The following is a 19,332-nucleotide window of genomic DNA, read 5'->3' on the forward strand; positions in this document are numbered from 1 at the left end:
TATTAGAATCGAAAATCTTTCTTATAAATATTGTAATGGTGTCGATATAAAAAGTGTCACCTTGAAATCTTTGAATCATCGGTAAGTTCGTGTTTCCATAAATTCGGTTCATTATAATTTTAAATGTCGTCTAATTTCTTTTATTAATTGGTAGTGTCACTTGTGAATGGCTTTCGATCAGTTCTTACTTTTTCTTAATACATATTCATCACCAGTGTCATTTGTACTACTGATCAGTAGATAAATAAAGATGAGTTGCTTTTGTGAAACCTGGTTTAATAAACAGCAGTAGCGGCTTCAGATGTAAGCGAGTGAGGCACAGCACAAGGGGCGCGAAACACCGATTAGAACTTGTTCTCAACGTAAACATTTTATAAGCTATGTACTTCAAGTCTTGAAATGAAGAAAAATTAATCGAGAAGTAATAAACTCAACGAACAAATTTCTTCACGGTCTTCACAGTCGACTTTGATCCATGAATATATGATTTGATAAAAAATTTGGAAAATCAGTCGGCCATGAAAAACAAAAGTTGATTCGTAGATTGACGTGTACGGATTGATTTCGTACACGTTTTATTGTCTCAGTGGTCACAAATTATCATTTTAAAAGTAAATTAATGGGGTTTCATTGTGCGAAAGGGAAAGTTTTTTCGTTTGCCTGAGGGTACACAACAGTCTGGAGCCTGCCCTGCTAAGCAGATGCCTGCTTAACAAAACCGTTCCTTTTACTTACGACAAAATAAAAAATTGAAGTGTTTGAACTGTTTATGAGGTGACACAAAAATCCGAGACTAGATTTGCTTGAATAAATTTTGTATACAGCATCACCAGCGTGGGATTACGAGCCGCCACTGGAATCGCCAAAAATAGCACACGTTCAGCGTACGCACTCTTCTGTCTTCTGACAGGTGACAGGTGACGTCATTCGCATTCAATAAAGAATTTAACAAAATGCAAGCGTTAATTCCTACGACAAATAACAAAACACATATTTGTTAATCAATTTGTTTCGCAATGTTTACTTTTTATTGGTTAACAACATTTCTCGGCATTGGTGTCAATTCTTTGTTGCGGATAGATTTTCTGAATTTCACACTCGTTTGTTTCTTCCCAACGCAGACCTGTCGGTCCACCTGCACGGCGTTCTAGATTCTCCATAAAAATATCAACTTTTGAATCTTCACCGACAGTACGTGCATGATGGACCGTCGTTCCACAATCGATTCGGTCGATCGAAAGAATTTTGAAAAAAAATCTATTGGCGACATCGTGCGTTTTTTATTCGTGCATTTTTTCATAGGCTGGATAAGGAGCAATAACTTCTTCAGCGAAAAAAATCGTAAACCCGTTCATTGACTCCGCAGTATTGCCAAATTGAAATATTTAGCAACAAACAAAAAACCTTGAACAGGATTTTTGTGTTGGAATAAGTGCAGTAATGATGTCACACAAGCAACAATGTGCATAGGTGCATAGTTGCATTATAAATGCATCAAGGCCTACGTGTGGAAAGCAATATCGATAGCGCTGCAGGTAGAAGTTCGGGAGCAGTGAAATTCTGTAAATTATCAAAACTGATGTTAGCGGATAACGTTGGGTTGGTAGTACTGTCACAGCACTTGCGCGCTTAACGTGTATGGTCGGCGATGGCGTGTTTTTGCTGTGTGAAATCTATTTAATTGTTAAGAATGTGTTTATAAAGTGGTTTATTTAGTTCAAATGGTGTTCATATTTAGTGTTAAGGGTTGCGTTAGTTGATATCGACCCATGTGTGCGCTGGAATTGAAATTGCATTCTCCGGCGGGGGCAGAACCAGTATTATATACTTGGCCGTTAACCTCAGGACGAGGAAACGTAAGATAATAATTAGTGCGTTTGTTATTGTTAAATATGCTAAAAGACAACAGGGACGACTCCAGAGTCGACCGAATCACCCGAATCGCGATTTGCGCATCCGTCTCCTAATCTTTATCACCATTGATACGTTTTGATATAATCAAACGGTACTTTCGTCATTCTTTATCCCATTTTAATAGTTTTATGCCAATTTCCCGGAATCATTACGCATAGTGGACTCCACAAACCGATGACTGGTCAATTTCGACAAATTCACGTCATTCAGGAACTACCCATGGTATTTTTGAATTCTTAGCGGGATTCAACAAAAATAACTTGTTTACACAATTTCATTTAAAAAAAAACTACGGCTAAAAATAAGTCACCTCGTGCTAGCAATTCGTGGGAGTTAGTTTACATACTTATGATCCTGATACACCAAAAAAAGGGAATGTCCTCAATCGAATAATCGCTACACGTATCAGCAATCATCGACGATCCTCAAAAATTCACTACCGATATCAATTATCGAGACACGTGTTGGCTTCGGTTTGTTTTGGTCTGGTGTCGGTTTAAAAATCGTTCAATGTCAAATCAAGATTCTAATAGCTTTGAACTTTTACAGCGACCGTCCTTTAAATAACAAACATCACGGTCGAAATTACCGTTTTTCGTATTTAATTTCAACTCCAGTCTCGATAATACACCGGATCGTTGATAAATGTACATCTGAAACGATTTCCGATTAGTCAGTCTCGGAAAATTAACGTTATTTGATATTGTTGCAGGATAAACATGACGGTGCCCTTGAAATTGTTGAAACCATCAGGTAAATGCCGATAATTTAGGTGAAATAACGATGTGTAACGACGATGCGTTCTAGATGGGTCTGCGAGGATCTGCCAGAGCTTAAACTGCCGTTGGAAAACAACATACTCTGTGATTATGACACAAAGAACTACGAGAGTATGAAGAACCTATGCGATAGGTTCAACAGGGCTATCGATAGCGTTGTCGCTTTGGTGAGTGACCTCAGATGGAGGAATACAGACCGGTACTTCCTTGACCATCCCCCATTCTTGAACCTTCCACATATTTTTCTATCGAAATGGTGGAGATTAGAATAGCACCGGATGTTACCGAAATACGTACATTTAGAGAGAACTCGTCAAGTGGACCCATCTCGAACTTGTGTACCATTTTTCAAGAAAAGTGAAAACGGCAAGAGAAAGAGTATCACGACTTCACGAGTAAATAAAAATTCTGATCTGCAAAAGCTGAACTCGCATTTTGTGAGAATGTGTCGTCAACGGCTGTCGTTGTTGATTTTCTTTTATTGTCACTTTCACCATTTCTTCATCGTAGATGTCAAAGTGGTATATAAAAAAAAATAACGGATTTTGGGAAAAATTCCAAGTGAAAAATCTGTTCAGTTTGATGAGGTTCTGTCACCGGTCAAAATAGATGCACGTATTTTTATTAACACCCTGTAGACTGTTGGAAATATTGAAGTAATGTTAAAATGTAGGAAACGTAGTATCGCAATTGTATTTGAACGTGCACAGATGAAATGTATTGAAAATGAATAAAAATGTTTGTGTGAAATGTTCTTCGTCACATTGAAGTGCCGTCTTGTAGGAGAAAGGGACGTCGTTAACAGCCCAGAGGCTCAACAAGTACCCATCCAGGGGCCTTCTGCGCCACATCCTCCAGCAAACCTACAACGCTGCCGTGACCGATCCCGAGAAACTGAACCAATACGAGCCTTTCTCACCCGAAGTCTACGGGGAAACATCCTACGATCTAGTCTGCCAAATGATCGATCAAATCGAAATAACACCAGACGACGTGTTCATCGATCTAGGTTCGGGAGTCGGTCAAGTAGTTCTCCAAATGGCGGCGGCGACGCCGTGTAAAGTCTGCTTCGGGATCGAACGGGCTGACGTTCCGAGCAGATACGCCGAAGCCATGAACAAGTACTTCCGCACTTGGATGTCGTGGTATGGTAAAAAGTACGGTGAATATAAGCTGATCAGGAGCGATTTCCTGACCGAGGAGCACCGCGAGAAGATCAATCAGGCCACGATCGTTTTCGTGAATAATTTCGCGTTCGGACCGGCGGTTGACCACCAATTGAAGGAGAGATTCGCCGATTTGAAGGACGGCGCCAGGATTGTGTCGTCGAAGAGTTTTTGTCCTTTGAATTTCAGAATTACGGATAGGAATTTGAGCGACATAGGGACCATCATGCACGTCTCGGAGATGTCTCCGTTGAGGGGGTCGGTCTCGTGGACGGGGAAGCCCGTCTCGTACTATTTGCACAGGATCGACAGGACCAAACTCGAACGATATTTCCAAAGGCTCAAGAAACCGCAACTCAAGGTATTACTTTGTTTCGATGATATTATCCCGATTACCGTACTGTAATCAATATCATGTAACAATAATTATTCTTACTGCCCAATAGATCCACATTTCTAATGATAGGACAATTATGTGAAATATAACCGGACGAAAATTACGTCAGCCCTGTGCTTACATTTTATTAAAATTTCAGAACAGCGACGACAACGAGAGCAGTCGGAGCGCACGCGAGAAGGCCAAAAGGGATCTGTCCAAGCAATTGGGTTCGTCTTCCGATTCGGAATACGACGATCAAGACAGCACTTACGGTCCAACAACGCGGAGAGCCTGGTCGGATTACTGTTCCACTAAAGGGAAGAGTAGCCAGTCGGAGGAGGAATGTAACAGTAAGGTACGTACGGCAAGTCGTATATTATTTGTTGACTGGTTTGATTGCGATCAAAGAATGGGAAGCGTCAGTCGAAGAAGTTGCGACGGAAGATACCGCGCGGGAAGCAAGGACAAGGGGATAAGCAGCAACAGAAGACAGGACCGAAGGCTCGCAGAGGCAGGGTGAAGAAGGGCAAACCAAAGAAGACGATTAAAATCAACGGGTTGGATCTACTACACAACGAAACTCTTCTCAGCACCTCTCCCCAGGGTATTTATTTTTTGGAAAAACGTGGTGCACGTGTTTATCATGTTTTTGGTCCTTCAGCTATAGGGAAGAAACTGCCACCAGCTCCGGGTTGTGTCGACCAACAGTTGACGGCATTGAGTACGGAGCTCGTTCACAATGAACTTGATATACCTCAAGCACCAGCTAGCACACCTTACGGTTTACAAATACTGTTAGACATGTTCAGAGCCCAATATGTACAAATGCTAAATCAAATGAAACAACCGACGTACAAGTCGAACATCGAGAATCATATCAAGCAAGAGAAGGAAAGGAACAAGAAGTTGCAAAATCGTGCGGCGCAATTGGAGAAGCAAATTAAAGTTTTGATCGACGACAGCGTGGCACTGTTGAAGGCTCGCATGAGCGAGTTGGGAATAAACGCTACGTCACCGGTGGATCTGTTGGCCAAAGCAAAGGAGATAGTCTGCCGCCACAAGGAGTTGCAAGCCAAGGCCAGTAAATTGCAAGGTCAAGTCGCGAGTCTGGAACAGGAGCAGAGCAATCTGGTGATGCAACGGCAGCAGGAAATCGTGGAGAAGTACAGCGGCAGGGACGCATGTCACGAGTTGTCGCCGATCGCCGCACAGGAGTACATCTTGAGGGAGATCTCTTCGACCTTGGCGCACCGCAAGAAGTTGCACAATCAAGTTTCGAGGTTGGAAGGGGAGTTGCTGTCGTTGGAGAAGACGAGCGAGGAGAGGAAGCAAGCGCAAGCTTTGGCATCCAGGCAGCAACAGACCAGCACGAAGAGCTCGCGAAAGTCACGGGAGTACAGAGCACGGTCTCAGGATTGGCCGGACGTCCCCGACATCGCCAAAATCGAAGAACAAAATCCCGAAATCTTGGCGCAGAAAATTTTGGAAACCGGCCGAAAAATCGAGGCGAGCAAGATGTCGGCGAATTGTGGCAAAATGAACCACATTTCGGGTTCGAGCAAAAGCAGCAGTCACAGAGGTATAGTTCGCAACAACATGCCGGCGCCGCTGCCGGTGGCCAAACGTCAGAAGACTGCCAACTATGCGACGCCCGCTGCTCAAAATAACATCGCCCGATCGCAGGAAGCTCCGCGATTGACCGATTTCGAAGACAGGCTGAAGAGCATCATCACGTCGGCTTTGAACGAAGACCAGCAGAACAGAAACAGAGCTCAGTCGCATCAGATGTACAATCAGCAGCAGCAGCAACAACAGCAACAGAACTACAACGTGAATTTTCCGAATCAGTTCGCCAAGAGCGAGGATAAACACAAGTTTGGCAAGTACAACCGGTGCGAGACCGTCGTGAAACAGAACGAGGAGCGCGGTTTCGCTCATCAGGAAGGTCTGGCGAGCATGATGGAGTGTTACCGGACCGAAGTACCAAAAATCTCGCCGCACGTTTCGCGACAGGTCCCATCCGAACAGCCGGACTACACTCAGGTGTCTCCGGCTAAGCTGGCGTTGAGACGCCACCTCTCCCAGGAGAAGTTGGCGGCGCAACACCACAACTACAACTCTTCCGATGGAATCGTCGCGACCAGGACTATAGGCGATTTGATGTCGGGTGAAATCGAGAGGACGCTGGAAATATCGAATCAGTCGATTATCAACGCCGCTGTCGATATGAGCGACATACAAGGCACGGCGACGCTGTCGTCGCGGTCGGTGGTCAACGCCAACCTCCCGCCGCGACCGGAGAGAGTCAAGGTGGCAAACACCGAGGGCCAGAAGAAGACCGATCCGCCGATGCGCCAAGTGTACAGCCCCATCTCTCGGCCATCGTCGACCGAAGGTAACGCGCTCACGATGACGGAAGTTCGACCGTCGGAATTATCCCCTGACGGTCGGACCTCGTCGCTGCCCCCAACCTCGATAATCACTTCGTCAGGTCGGTCGGTTGCAGGTCTGGAGGGTCTGGCGTACACGCCCCTGCCCAGAGCGGAGATCAGGCCGTACCACGAGTCGTACTTCGCCGACGTGAAGCCGCCGATAGAGGGCGAGCCGATGCGTCCGAATTTCGTGGCCGAGGGTTTGGCGGCGAGCTTGCAAGCGCGCGTCCTCGCCCCGCCCCAGATCAAGGAAGAAGTGGACGTGTATGATCGGAGGGGGTACGTCCAGCAGGGATTGTTGCCTCCGATGACGCCCTACCAAGAGCAGAACGGGTCGACGATCAAGAGCGAAAGCGTCACCGATTGCCAGTACAAAAGAGAATCGCCCCTGGTGCCGGGACCGATTCGTAACTCGCTCAAACGGAATTACGATCCGCACAGGTTGGGTTTCGGTAGTAACGTCTCGCCGGAACCGCACTCGAATACGTCGACGCCTCTGGTCGACGAAGTACAAGAACCGCCTCGCGTCAGGAAGTGCACCGAAGAAGGTAAGACGGAGTGTTCTCTGCACGGGTTATTCGTAGTATTTTTGTTTGGATCTTGTATTTTTTTGTTTGGTTTTCTTTCAGTAATTATTATTTTTCGGTATTTTTATTTGTTCATTCAGAATTAGACATATTTCTTGTGTTTAGGAACAAGTAGTGTTTTGTTGTCGCTTTAAAAAATTACTACTAACACTTCAACAATATTATCGTGTATCTATCTGAACATTATTAAATCAAAATTCTTCAACAAGTTGTACGTTTTATCTAAATTTAAGACAATTAGCTTTAATTACCAACACTAAAATGACAAAAAAAAATCAGTTTTTACTACTCGACATGTTTGAAAATTTTATAGATCACATAACGTTTCGGTTGAGGGTTCATTAACGCAATATCTCACCTCTTTCCTTTAACTTGTACTACTAACAGATATAATTTTCAAGTATGTGATGACATTCGAAATTACACGGAGCAACTGTTTTCTTTCTGGCAGTGCAGACAAGAATTTTATCAATTTTTACGTTCACGCTCTTTTATTATTATCACTACGTCCAGAAGTACAGCGAAGAAGAAAATATTTCAGATTTTTATCACTAGAAAAAATGAGAGCTATCGATAAATCAAAAAGTATGCAAGGAAGAAATTTCTGAGTTTCTGACAAAAAATTGAATTTGAATCGAAAATTTATGATTGTGAGCATTAAAAAAGATTGCGAAGAAAATTTATGACTGAATGAATGATGTAAAACAAAATCGAATTTGTTTAACGTTCAAACTAAAAGAATGACACTGATCTGTGAAGGATTTGGACTCTGCATCGAACATTTCGTGTCAAGTTTTCCAAAAAAAAATATTTACATTGTTGTAAACGTGTGGGAGATCGTATTGTCGTGACAACTTTTTTTCTTGTGTTCAGCTTATGTATTGTACTTTTGGTTGTTAATTTTTGTTCACTGAAGCTTTACATTCCTCGTGCCTTCGTAAGTATTTGTCGGTCAAATTCGTACGAATCAGTCGACGACGTGACTTGTCTTCGTCGTGACCGACCCCAGACGCGCAAATAAATATTACACCACTGTTAAATTTCAACTTCATCCGAAGCACTTACGTAACACGAATTATTATTGGAACGTAAAGCTTAAATCTTTGTGCCATTGTTGGAATTTGTTTGAAAGAATCATCAATTTCCGTGGAATAGTTTTTTTTTTTTTTTTTTTTCGAATGAAGTGTAATTTTTATCGTATTCTTTTTATTTTTCGTTTTGTAATCATAATGATTCGATAATGAACGATTCGATTTCGGGACAACGTCGTTTTTCCACACCAGTATTTAATTAATTTTTTTTGAGCTGTTGGGCAACCGATTAATTTGTTTGTTTTGTTAATTTTTCTAGCCCATCGTTTTGACATGTTTAAAAAAAAAACGTTCGTGTGAAAAGCTCTCCTTGTCGAGTGATGAATAAATTCGGCAATAAACGACTCCAGGTGTATTACTTTCGATGTTTTCTCTTTTTCAGAGTCATTGCTTGGACGTGTAACGGCCATCTTCGCTTGATTCGTGTAAAGTGAGGGTTTAGATTTATTGCCGAATAGTTCCTCACTCGTCAAAGAGACTGTAGCACATACGCTCTCGTTTCAGACGTATGCGCATGCGTTTGGTGCTTTTAGGTGACTGATAAATTGAAAGTTGCGGTCCACCGTGTCAGAAAGTAAATATGGTACAGAATTGTGTTTAGATTAATGTTGATTGTTGTGGTTGTGGTTTGATTAAAAATCAGAAATATTGTTTCTTTTCTACGTTGTTACTTGTGGGCATTGCGGTGTGAAAGTAGCTTAAGATGACGCTTCTGCTTGACTTTCTAGCACCCGTTTGTTGTTTTCGCTTTTGTTCGATGATTTATTTCCCGTTTCTTGATCTGTTCCAATTCAATTCTATTTTATTTTTAGGACTTTATAAAGTACTTGTTGTGGTGTTGGAGTAAGTTTAGGATAAACTAGTGAAAAAGAAACAAACATTATTGCACGATTAAAACTTTTGTCTTTTGTAGTTTCGGCCACACTAAATTTGGTACGAAAAGTTTTTCGTGTTATAATGGTACTTGGTGTTGAAATTCTTATATTTACTGTAGTTTGTTTGCGTTGACTAGGAGGCAGCACATTCAGGCATGCACAATCACACGCGCACAATATAGCGCATGCATAATACCCCTACCATACTAGATTTAGATGGCTGATTAAGTTTGGTGGTAAGTAGCTTTGCGCTATTATTTTAATTTTGCTGAGCTCTTTTAATAATTACTCTTGGTGGTGGTATAAGTTTGATTCATTTAATTCAGATCCCATTTGATTTTATTTTATTTGACAGTGTTGGTACTTAATGATTCAGTCATTTATTTTATGTTTATTATAGGCATCTGTCCTCCCCACCCCCCAACCCCCATTTTTTCCGTCCACAAACGCCGTTAAATAATGTCGATTGTCTCTGTAGATGCCGACGTAGAGGAAGAAGGTGAAGAGTCGAAATGGCAGGACCGAATCAGTTCGGGTTTCGACCGGTTGGTGGCGTTCGCGTCCACCGAACTGGACAAGAGGAGGAGGTCGACGGAGGGCAGCGACAGCTGCAACACTTCACCGGATTCCGGCATAGGTCACGGCGACATACCCCCTTCTTCCATAACGATGGTCCCGGCTAAGCAGACGCTCAAGCTGAATCCGAATTCGAAACCCACGCTTTTCAAAATGCCAAACAAAATTTACCTGGAGAGTCCGCCGATAGGGGACAACGGGAACGAGGAGGCCGGGCCGCCGAGGACGCCGTCGCCGTCGTCGATCGGTAACGTTTCGTTGAACTACAGTCCGGAACCACCAAACGAGAAGACCCAGCCGTGTCTGAATCCGGCTTTACTTAAGTACCAACGGCACACCGAAGACAGGAAAGTCAAGCCGGATCAGCACTACAAGAAGAAGTTTTACTACAGGGAACAGTGGAGGGATGATTCTTGGCAAAATCGAGGCCACGATCGGTACTGTTCGTGGAAAAATTGACTCTTTACACGAAATAAGGCAGTTGTTTTTTTTTTTAATTATTATTCTGTTTTGATTTTTTTTTGTTTTTGGCGGTCACTATCAATTGCGATTTCACACAGCAAACCAGAGAAGCGGCTAGAGCCGTACTAGTTAATTTACAAACTATATTTATTTTTACTTTTATTTATACTATTTATCTCTGTCTAAATGGAATTTTTACAACTTGACTATTTATACAAGTACATTTTTTTTGCGGTTTTGAGCTTTATACTTTTATATTCATGTTAGATAATTTTATCGAGTCACATAGGGACTCACACACGTTTAAATATTCTATTCCGTCTTTACCTTTTATTGAATCAACATTCGTCGGTTATGTGTTCACTAGACTGAAAGAATAATTAAACGTGTGTGACTGGAATCGTTCGAAGGTGCGTCGAGTGAGACGCACCTTCGGAGATGCGATAGTGCAAACTCTAGCATTTCGATGTTATGATGGATGTTTTTACAAAAGTCAATTAATCAATTTCCTGTTTCGATTTAGATGTTGGCAAGCCATTAAATTTGATTTTTGTTTTGCATATGTTGGAGAATCTGTATGGTTTAAGTAAGAATTATAGCATCGATTGCGGCAATGCTAGATGTGGTGTAGGTGTTTTTTGTTTGTTTTTTTTTCGAGTAGGTGGTTAACAGTATGGTTTCAATCACTAGAAAATTATCGTGGACTAGAAAAATTGTAACTCTGCGTTTTTAGCATGAATTAATGGAGACTGTAACTTTGTGTTCATAAATTGGAATGATTTAAGGAGTTTCACTATTAATTTATTAAATTTACTTGTAAGAGTATTTTAATTTTTACTAACGTATTGAAGACAAACACTGCCTGATAAAATCTCATAAAACTGTTTTCAAAATTATTAAGAATAATTTATTTGTACATTGTACATATGTTTTTAGAACTTAGCGATAGTTATTTAGGGACACCATATTGTAAAAAGCATAGTTAATTTAAAGAAAACAACATAGGTAATTTATAGTGGGGAGACGCGACGCGACGCCTATGTTCCGTGTTTGAAGACCGATTTTTACGTACAAGTGTAATACTGCCATTTTCACCGTTCATAAATTTACATTCAGTATATGTCATTTATAACGAGAAGATAATAATTGACTTGTACTTGTTAAAGTGTTATGCTTGTAATTGTTTAAAGTAGTTCAAAAATCGTATTTGCACGTTCCACGTCGTTTACACGGTCCTCATGTACATTGTAACGCATTTTTGGGGGGTTTCAAACATCCATGTACAAAGACTAAAACTGTCGTTGCAAACGTTTTTACATATTTGTACATAACAAGATATACAAAACTTTATTTCCGGCTCGTATGCTCCAACGATTCTTTGCATAACAGTTTTTCAAACTTTGTATGAAAAATCGATTCTTTTTGTATCATGTTTCATGGGCATCTTTCCAAAAAATTAAAAACTTTTTAAGTGATATTTTGTCTATTTTGTACAAAAATACTTTTTTGTTATTATTGTAACCTCATTGTCTTTTTGAATTCATTTGTTGTCTTTTGCGCATTATGTTTATAGTCTATTTTTTTAGTGCTACCATCGATGTTAACAATTTTAGACGTTTTGTTTGTTAAATTTTATTTCTGTGTGAACATTTTACTTATAACCCATACTATTATATTCATTTATTATTAATATACACTCGCAATTCTCATCCTCCCAGTCTTAAAATTTTTTACCTTCAAAACTATGTCGCTTGTTCGAAAGTTTTATCAGATTCATCATTCATGAAACCCATTTTGAAAAAGCCAAAGTTTTGTCTTATTTAATTAAATACTTTAGACTGAGAATTTTCTTTTTAAATCATCAAAGTTCAGCGGTTGAAAATAGTAAAGGATAGCTCTCAGGATTACTATGAATGTGAATAAGACTAGGAATAGAATGTATGTTACGTGTAAACAATAAGTTGGTAATTATTATGGTATCCTTTTAACTGCCATTAATTTAATAAACACTTCTATGTAAATTTCCCATTTTTTCACGTTACCTTCCACTTTTATAGATCACAAAAACCCTTCAAAGATATTTTATAATTTATTAGTGTATCTTACATGTTATGAAAACAATAAGAATTTGGAACGAACATATTAATTAATCTGAAGTCATATACAAAATACCACATAACATAAATAAACAGATGCTACGCTATTAAATATTTAGTGATGAAAACAATAGTTTTAAATGTAACAAAGCCTATTGTTAAGTACAAGCTGTAATTTGTGGTAAATGAGGCATGTCCTGTCGGAATAATGATAGCTCTTCAACCCTTAAGAAGACTAATAAAAATATTTACAGTACAACCTAACACTTCTGAGTGGATGTTTGTTGACGTATTAATATATTTCAAGAAATATGCACATTTAACACAATCATATAGTGTTCCTTTTGTTTCTTTGAATACACGTTCACAAGTGGTGACATATAACGATCAACGCAATTAAAATTTTTAAAAAAGTATACTAAATACTGAGAAAGATCAAAGAGAGTACAACAATAGGACTAAATTTTTAGTATCTAGTGTTAGTAGTGTTTTGGCTAAATTGTGACTGCACGGCTGCTGCGGCGACGTTACTGGCGGCGCTCCTCACGTGCTGGTTGCGAAGAAATTCAGTCGTAAACTCTTGTTGAGCTTTGGCTAAACTAGCTCCGGTGCTTCTGTACATGCGGTGAATCTGAAAATATACTTCCGTCGGTCCAACATTCGTAACAAATCTAACCGTAAATGACGGTGCTGATAATCGTTATTAAGAGGAAAGAAAACATTATAGATAAACATTTAGATAAAAATGATCTCATTGATAACGGGAGATATTACTCCCCCTGAACGGAGCCTCAACAATTTCTCTCACCTTCGTTATAAGGAACAAATCTCCAGCGGCGGCACATCCGAATCCTGCTGCAACAATTAACGCTAGAATTCCTTTGATGATGCTCCAAGCGTTATTGTCGAAAGTCCCGATGGCAGTTATTACCCCACTAAAACGGTCGCACAATTATTACACAACTCCTTTCGCTGATAAAGTTATCAAAATTGTGACTGTCTGATGAAAATCTTTTTATTTGATTTTAACAGGGCGAAATAGTGTCAGGTCACAATTTAAACAACTTTAAATGTTGCGAAATGTGTCTAGAACGTACATAGTTCCGGAACCGGGAATTCCTATAGCTTGAATAGTCGTAACGACAAACTGAAAGAAGAAAATGAAGAAAAACACCATGAAATTGAACGACGAATCTGAACGGAATGCTTTGTACGCTGGTCGGAACCAGCACAAGTAAGAAAATGGTGTGAACAACAACGTATATAAAATCCCAAGTCCAATTATCATGAAATCTGTCAATATGATGCCTCCGAGAACGTTTAGCAACATTATGATTCCATGGACTGAAAAACAACGTGATAAACGCGTAACATTTTTTTTTTTTTTTGGAAAACTTACATATCCACAGATAATACAAATGACGCACTATTTTCTGGAATTCTAAAGGTATATCGACTTGAATGTCTTGATAAAAACACGGTTGAAAACAGCACTGTTCAGGAAGTGGCGGCCAATTGTTACGTCTCACGTTGTACGAAGATTGCCGCATTTCTTCCTCTCGACGTGCTAGTTCTTCTTCTTTTCGCTCAAGTTCCTCTTGACGTCTCTGAAGCAGAGTCGTGCAGGTTCAAATATTGAATTTAATGAAAAAATATCGATCGAAACATTTGCCATGTTCCAACTTAAAACGTAAAGTTACGGTTATTTCGGGAGAAACCGGCGATGCAGAAAGTTCTTGGAGTCATTAAAGTATGTAGATTTAGGCCTAAATTGGTCAGGCGAGAGTTTATTTTCTGCGAGAGATAATATAGCAATACAATTTAAAACAAATAGGTGAAATGAGAGGATCACTCTGTATACAGGGTGTTGTGAAAGTCCACGTAATAAATTTAATCACCAATCTTTAAAAGAAACACTTTTTACATATTGACCTTTTTTTGATAGGTTTTTTTTACATTTTTTCTAACGCCTAGTTTGACACTTTCCTCATGGGATAATCATCAATTGAGGATTCGAATGGGGAAGGAATTTTTTTCCCGGTCAGCAAATGATTTTTTTGACGTGATATTTAAAATAAAAATTAATATAAAATTATCATAATAATGTAAAGGAAATAAATTAAAATAATTTCTTGAAAAACCAGATATATTAAAAAACGAATAACGTAGAAAAGAAGAAACGTAAGAGTCAGTGAAAATGTTTTTGTGCGATAAAAACTACATCGTTTTTTTTGAAGAAAAAACGATCGGTGTTCTAATACTAACAATTTTTACTGCTTTCATTCGAGTAATTTTTTTTCGTGCTTCGTTATCAATGGATGTGTAAACACATGAGCGGGTATGAATTTTAGGATTCCAATTACATATATTCAATTTTAACTCTCTTTTGAAGAATTTTTGGAAACTAGGATATTTTTTTATTTTAACGAGTCCTTCCATGACACCCGGTATATACGGTCTCCAATGCGAAAAAAACCTTAGTACACAGTAAAAATTACTTTTTCTTTTTAGTACAATGAAAAACGTTGCATAAAAATTCTAGACAAAAAATAAACTTCTATCCATAATAAATTGATAATCCCACCTAATCTCAAAACAGATGAATTGCTTTGTATAGATGTATCAGTTACTGACAATTTAAGAACGAAAATTTAATATTTCTTTTTTTAGAATACTTAATTGCCAGATAATAAAAAAGGTGTACATACAGAGTACCTTAAAAAATCAATTCTAATTAATCAGACTTGTTACTAAAATACACTGAAAAGTGCATGGCAATAAAAAATGTTTGCTTTTTTTTAAACTCCCGTTTATTGGACTATTCAAACAGCGCTAAAATTTTATTGTTTTCTTTCTTTCTTTCTGCTGTATTTTAGATTACTTATCAATTAAAATTCAACATTGTGAGAGTGACCTAAATTCGTTCATTTACATTTAGTAGTTGATAATTATCATGCATCTTAAATTGGTGGATGTAATTTGATATAAGACACAATTCTCCATTCCAAGTCCACAATACAGCGTGGAGAATAAATAATAATCATGCTAACATCCCTTCTAAGACTGTATGAGAAAAATGACACATCTGCATTTAAAATATTTATATAGATTTTATAATTTTCATTTAGCCAGCTCTGTTTAAAACTACTTACTTGTAACTCTTCCGTATTCAGGTTGGGTTTAGGTTCATGAGTCTGTTGACCACTTTTGGTGTAAGCTGGAGGTTCCTGGGTTGGCTGCATGATCGCGGGTGTCGTATTAGGCTGATTATAGCCGATCTAAAACAAAACGCGTAAACCGACGCAGTTACCAAAAGAGCGACCACTCACAGGCCTCGTATTTTGGGGTTGATTATCAAAAGGGTTGTAATCATTGACATTGATTTGGGCACTGGTATTCCTAGCTACTTGCTGTACCGACGGATCCTTAAACAATCACGGAATAGCAACGTGCGTCATAATATTTTGAAAATCTCGATGGTAAAAGTTGTCATCGTCATGACAGTATAACTTACCGCAAACGGATTGTCAATAGTCGGCTCACCGAACGGATTATCCTCGAAACCTGACATTTTCACAAAAATATTGTTTCTGTTTTAACAAACACTGCCACCTGAAATGATTTCCTAATCTTATCTACAAATCCATTATCACACTTGACAGGACACCATATTTTAATTTTTAGCCATGTTGACAGTTGAATGCGCCATGCGCAGAACAAATCATAACTATCGTTGTTTTTTCTCTCTCTGATGCACTACCCGTAGGCTTAAAACTGAGATAGACGAAACGATTTAATTACTCACTAATAGGTGTCGCTGGATAATTTGCAGCGGCGTAGATGGGCACAGCGACGATGGGGGCAAATTTGGGGTCAAACGTCCAACGCACTTATCAGACCGTTTTGTCGAAATAAACCTTGTTAGTTAATTATTGATTTCCTGTTGTCGTACCGATGAGATTATGAAATCAATTAATTATACTCGCAAAATTACAAACATGATGCAGCGTATGCAAATTTCAGGCGACCTTGATCTTGAAAATTGAAAGTCGATAGCTTATTGGATACTTATTGGATTTTTCAAATTTATGCTGTCTTTCTTTTAATATTTGACTAAAAAATATCAACAAAAACAATTAAAATGTCCACTGAGTTCATTCAAGTTTCAAACTTATGTCATTTCTACAAAAAAATATGTTTTTATGAATGGAAAGAGAATCCTAGAAAGAGAATTTTGTTCTTTTTAAACTAGTGAAAGTCGATGGCATTTTTAGACACAGTTTGACACTGTAGCAAATTTATTTTAAACGGAAATGAGTTATACTTCAGGCAGTACGCAAGTCCAATATTTGTAATAACAATTATGGTAATTTTGCATATATCAACTCAAGAACAATAAATTGTCTTAAAAGTGGCTACTGTGAGGTTGATTTTATCCGCTTGCTGCTTGGCTTTGTGGGAATTTTTGCGATAATCTGAATACAATTTGGTTTGAAAGATTGCATTGGGTACTACATAGGTACTTCAGATTTTGGCAACGGGAGTTGCAGTTTGGATTGCAGTTGAGCCACACGGTGATAACTTGTTCAAATATGAAAATTGTTTTTAAGTGAGTGAACTTTGACTGTAATAAATTAGTTTTTAGTGTAGTAATAGTCGTTGAGGCATATGACAATGTTGTATAATTTTATCAGGTGCGATTATCAGTATGCCATTTTTAGTGCAAAACTAAGTATCAGTCACACCCGAATTGCGCACAACAGCCGGACTAATCTAAAAATACACTTAAAAAAACAGTTGTGGGGTAAAGTTTGTGTTTAAATCGGTAGCACTTAAACATAGCTTTGTTGTCTTCATGTAATTAAAAAGATCGTAAACATGTCACTGTCTCTGTCACGTCGCTTCTCGCTCTCGCCCGCGTTTTTGTGTTCGTCTATTTCAATCTGACGTCTTTTTCTATAGGTGAAAAGGTGCTGTGAATAGCTGAAAATTATTAGAATTTTCGAAAAAGTGTGGAAAGATGTCGGGTTTTCACAAAGTCGAAGTGAACAAGACAGTGTGGGAGGTTCCCGAAAGGTACCAAATGCTCTCGGCCGTGGGTTCTGGAGCATACGGACAAGTTTGGTATGTAATTTTAACACCTACCTACATTGCCCAATCGCGTTAAATATCATAAATTTCGGGCTTTTCCTCTAAAGAACGACACCCAAGCGGAAATTTTCCCTCGACAAAATGCTCCCGACAGTTGTCTTTGACTCTCGCCACCAAAATCGCGCTCTTCGCCACTTTTAGGTTAGGTTTTTAAAATGCAGACCTTAACCTATTTCACCCCTAATCCAGGATTATTTTCGCAGTTCCGCCGTCGACACCTTCTCAAATAAGAAAAAAGTTGCCATAAAAAAATTAGCCCGCCCGTTTCAGTCAGCTGTTCATGCCAAAAGGACGTACCGCGAATTAAAACTGCTGAAACACATGAGACACGAAAATGTAATAGGCTTGTTGAATGTATTTTATCCTCAACACGATAACAGCCAGGTGAGTACGTACGTTCAAAGAGACTGCTAATAAGGACGCCTGTCTCGCAGATCTACCTAGTCACTCACTTAATGGGGGCCGATTTAAATAACATTATACGTACTCAGAAGCTAACAGATGATCACGTCCAATTCTTAGTATACCAGATATTACGTGGCCTAAAGTACATCCATTCAGCGGGAATAATACACAGGGTAAGATTCGTCTTTTTGAAAATCGAAAAATATGAAGTTCGCGGTGTTTGACAGTTCATGTGGTAACACTGGCGTAGATGACAGCAGGACTGTGACTTACTTCCCACTTGTCAAATTTCATTTTTAAAAATGATGAAAAATTATACACGTCATTAAATTAATCCTGATCAAAAGTCGACGCCAGTCTTGTGCACGACTGTCAACATAAGTTGCGTAACGCATAAATATCATCGTCTAGTAATTTGTACTGAAATAAATGTGAACACTTGGAGAAATACAATTTTGATTGTTTTGCACTTTTCAGGACTTAAAACCTTCAAATATAGCCGTAAATGAAGACTGTGAGCTGAAAATCCTCGATTTTGGCCTGGCCAGACCCACCGAAACCGAAATGACCGGATACGTAGCGACCAGATGGTACAGGGCGCCAGAAATAATGCTGAACTGGATGCACTACAACCAAACAGTCGATATTTGGTCGGTAGGATGTATCATGGCCGAATTGTTAACAGGACGTACACTTTTTCCCGGCACCGATCGTATCCTTTTATAGTGCGCATGCGCACCAAGTGCCGAAGCGACTTTCCTTAATGCTTCCAGACATCCACCAGCTCAACTTGATTATGGAGATATTGGGGACACCTAGTGACGATTTCATGCAGAAAATCACCTCGGAGAGTGTAACTTTGGGTGTTTTTTACCGGCGCAAAATTTTTGACGGTCGCTTTTACAGGCGAGGAGTTACATACAATCGCTACAACCACTGCCTAAGAAAGATTTGAATCAGTATTTCCTCGGAGCCAACCCCCAAGCGGTACACTTGTTAGGACTCATGTTGGAGTTGGACAGTGATAAGAGGATTACTGCCGAAAAGGCTCTAGCGCATCCGTATTTGACGGCCTACGCCGACCCTCACGACGAACCGGTCTCCGCACCGTACGATCAGAGTATTGAAGATATGAATCTTCCCGTAGAAAAGTGGAAACAACTAGTTCTAGATGAAATAAATTCGTTTGTTTATATACCTCCACAAAACGAGGAATCGTAAAAGCACGCTTGTTTCAAATTCATGTATACAGTATGTACACATATTGAGTAAATTTGCTCATAAGACGCTTTCTATATGTGTATGAAATAATAGTAACAATAAAAAACCGAATTGGCAACTTTATTTACAATAACTTTATTGTTTTCTTTATACAGGGAATATAAAAATGAATTCTAAATTTATATAACTTATGTATAA

General features: G+C 39.2%; 3 protein-coding genes across 7 annotated transcripts; 2 read left to right on the forward strand and 1 right to left on the reverse strand.

Annotated features, from left to right (window-relative positions):
• Positions 1–1,593: 1,593 nt before the first annotated feature.
• gpp (grappa) lies at positions 1,594–12,282 on the forward strand. 5 transcript variants are annotated; one of them, XM_069060683.1, is made up of 9 exons: positions 1,594–1,856; positions 2,627–2,667; positions 2,722–2,860; positions 3,477–4,220; positions 4,396–4,593; positions 4,647–4,842; positions 4,900–6,633; positions 6,745–7,218; positions 9,702–12,282. In XM_069060683.1, exons 1-9 carry the CDS (start codon positions 1,770–1,772, stop codon positions 10,256–10,258), a joined length of 4,170 nt encoding a protein of 1,389 aa, XP_068916784.1. In that variant the 5' UTR covers positions 1,594–1,769; the 3' UTR covers positions 10,259–12,282. The 5 variants fall into 5 exon arrangements, with proteins under 5 accessions (XP_068916784.1, XP_068916782.1, XP_068916783.1 ...); XM_069060681.1 differs by having other exon boundaries at positions 4,900–7,218; XM_069060682.1 differs by lacking the exons at positions 1,594–1,856; positions 2,627–2,667 and having other exon boundaries at positions 2,696–2,860; positions 6,730–7,218.
• A 55-nt stretch (positions 12,283–12,337) lies between these two features.
• On the reverse strand, positions 12,338–16,069 carry Scamp (secretory carrier membrane protein). The gene is made up of 7 exons (XM_069060694.1): positions 15,872–16,069; positions 15,687–15,782; positions 15,510–15,635; positions 13,757–13,964; positions 13,455–13,701; positions 13,166–13,292; positions 12,338–12,988 (listed from the first exon to the last, which is right to left on the reverse strand). The coding sequence occupies exons 1-7, from the start codon at positions 15,926–15,928 to the stop codon at positions 12,824–12,826; spliced, it is 1,026 nt and encodes a 341-aa protein (XP_068916795.1). The 5' UTR covers positions 15,929–16,069; the 3' UTR covers positions 12,338–12,823.
• Positions 16,070–17,336: 1,267 nt separating this feature from the next.
• Positions 17,337–19,267, forward strand: LOC138140028 (mitogen-activated protein kinase p38b-like). The gene is made up of 6 exons (XM_069060693.1): positions 17,337–17,481; positions 17,712–17,892; positions 17,943–18,086; positions 18,391–18,625; positions 18,687–18,766; positions 18,820–19,267. The coding sequence occupies exons 1-6, from the start codon at positions 17,378–17,380 to the stop codon at positions 19,132–19,134; spliced, it is 1,059 nt and encodes a 352-aa protein (XP_068916794.1). The 5' UTR covers positions 17,337–17,377; the 3' UTR covers positions 19,135–19,267.
• The last annotated feature ends 65 nt before the right edge of the window (positions 19,268–19,332 follow it).

Source organism: Tenebrio molitor, chromosome X (assembly GCF_963966145.1).
Source record: "Tenebrio molitor chromosome X, icTenMoli1.1, whole genome shotgun sequence".
Taxonomy (NCBI): domain Eukaryota; kingdom Metazoa; phylum Arthropoda; class Insecta; order Coleoptera; family Tenebrionidae; genus Tenebrio; species Tenebrio molitor.

Coding starts and splice junctions, on each gene's coding strand:
- Scamp (XM_069060694.1), bottom strand. CDS start 15,928: ATGTCAGGTTTCGAGGATAATCCGTTCGGTGAGCCGACTATTGACAAT. Junction 15,783..15,871: donor CTATTGACAATCCGTTTGCG/GTAAGTTATACT, acceptor TGATTGTTTAAG/GATCCGTCGGTACAGCAAGT. Junction 15,636..15,686: donor AACCCCAAAATACGAGGCCT/GTGAGTGGTCGC, acceptor GTTTTGTTTTAG/ATCGGCTATAATCAGCCTAA.
- LOC138140028 (XM_069060693.1), top strand. CDS start 17,378: ATGTCGGGTTTTCACAAAGTCGAAGTGAACAAGACAGTGTGGGAGGTT. Junction 18,087..18,390: donor CAGCGGGAATAATACACAGG/GTAAGATTCGTC, acceptor TGCACTTTTCAG/GACTTAAAACCTTCAAATAT. Junction 18,767..18,819: donor AGAAAATCACCTCGGAGAGT/GTAACTTTGGGT, acceptor TCGCTTTTACAG/GCGAGGAGTTACATACAATC.
- gpp (XM_069060681.1), top strand. CDS start 1,770: ATGTGTGCGCTGGAATTGAAATTGCATTCTCCGGCGGGGGCAGAACCA. Junction 1,857..2,626: donor TAACCTCAGGACGAGGAAAC/GTAAGATAATAA, acceptor ATATTGTTGCAG/GATAAACATGACGGTGCCCT. Junction 4,221..4,395: donor TCAAGAAACCGCAACTCAAG/GTATTACTTTGT, acceptor TTAAAATTTCAG/AACAGCGACGACAACGAGAG.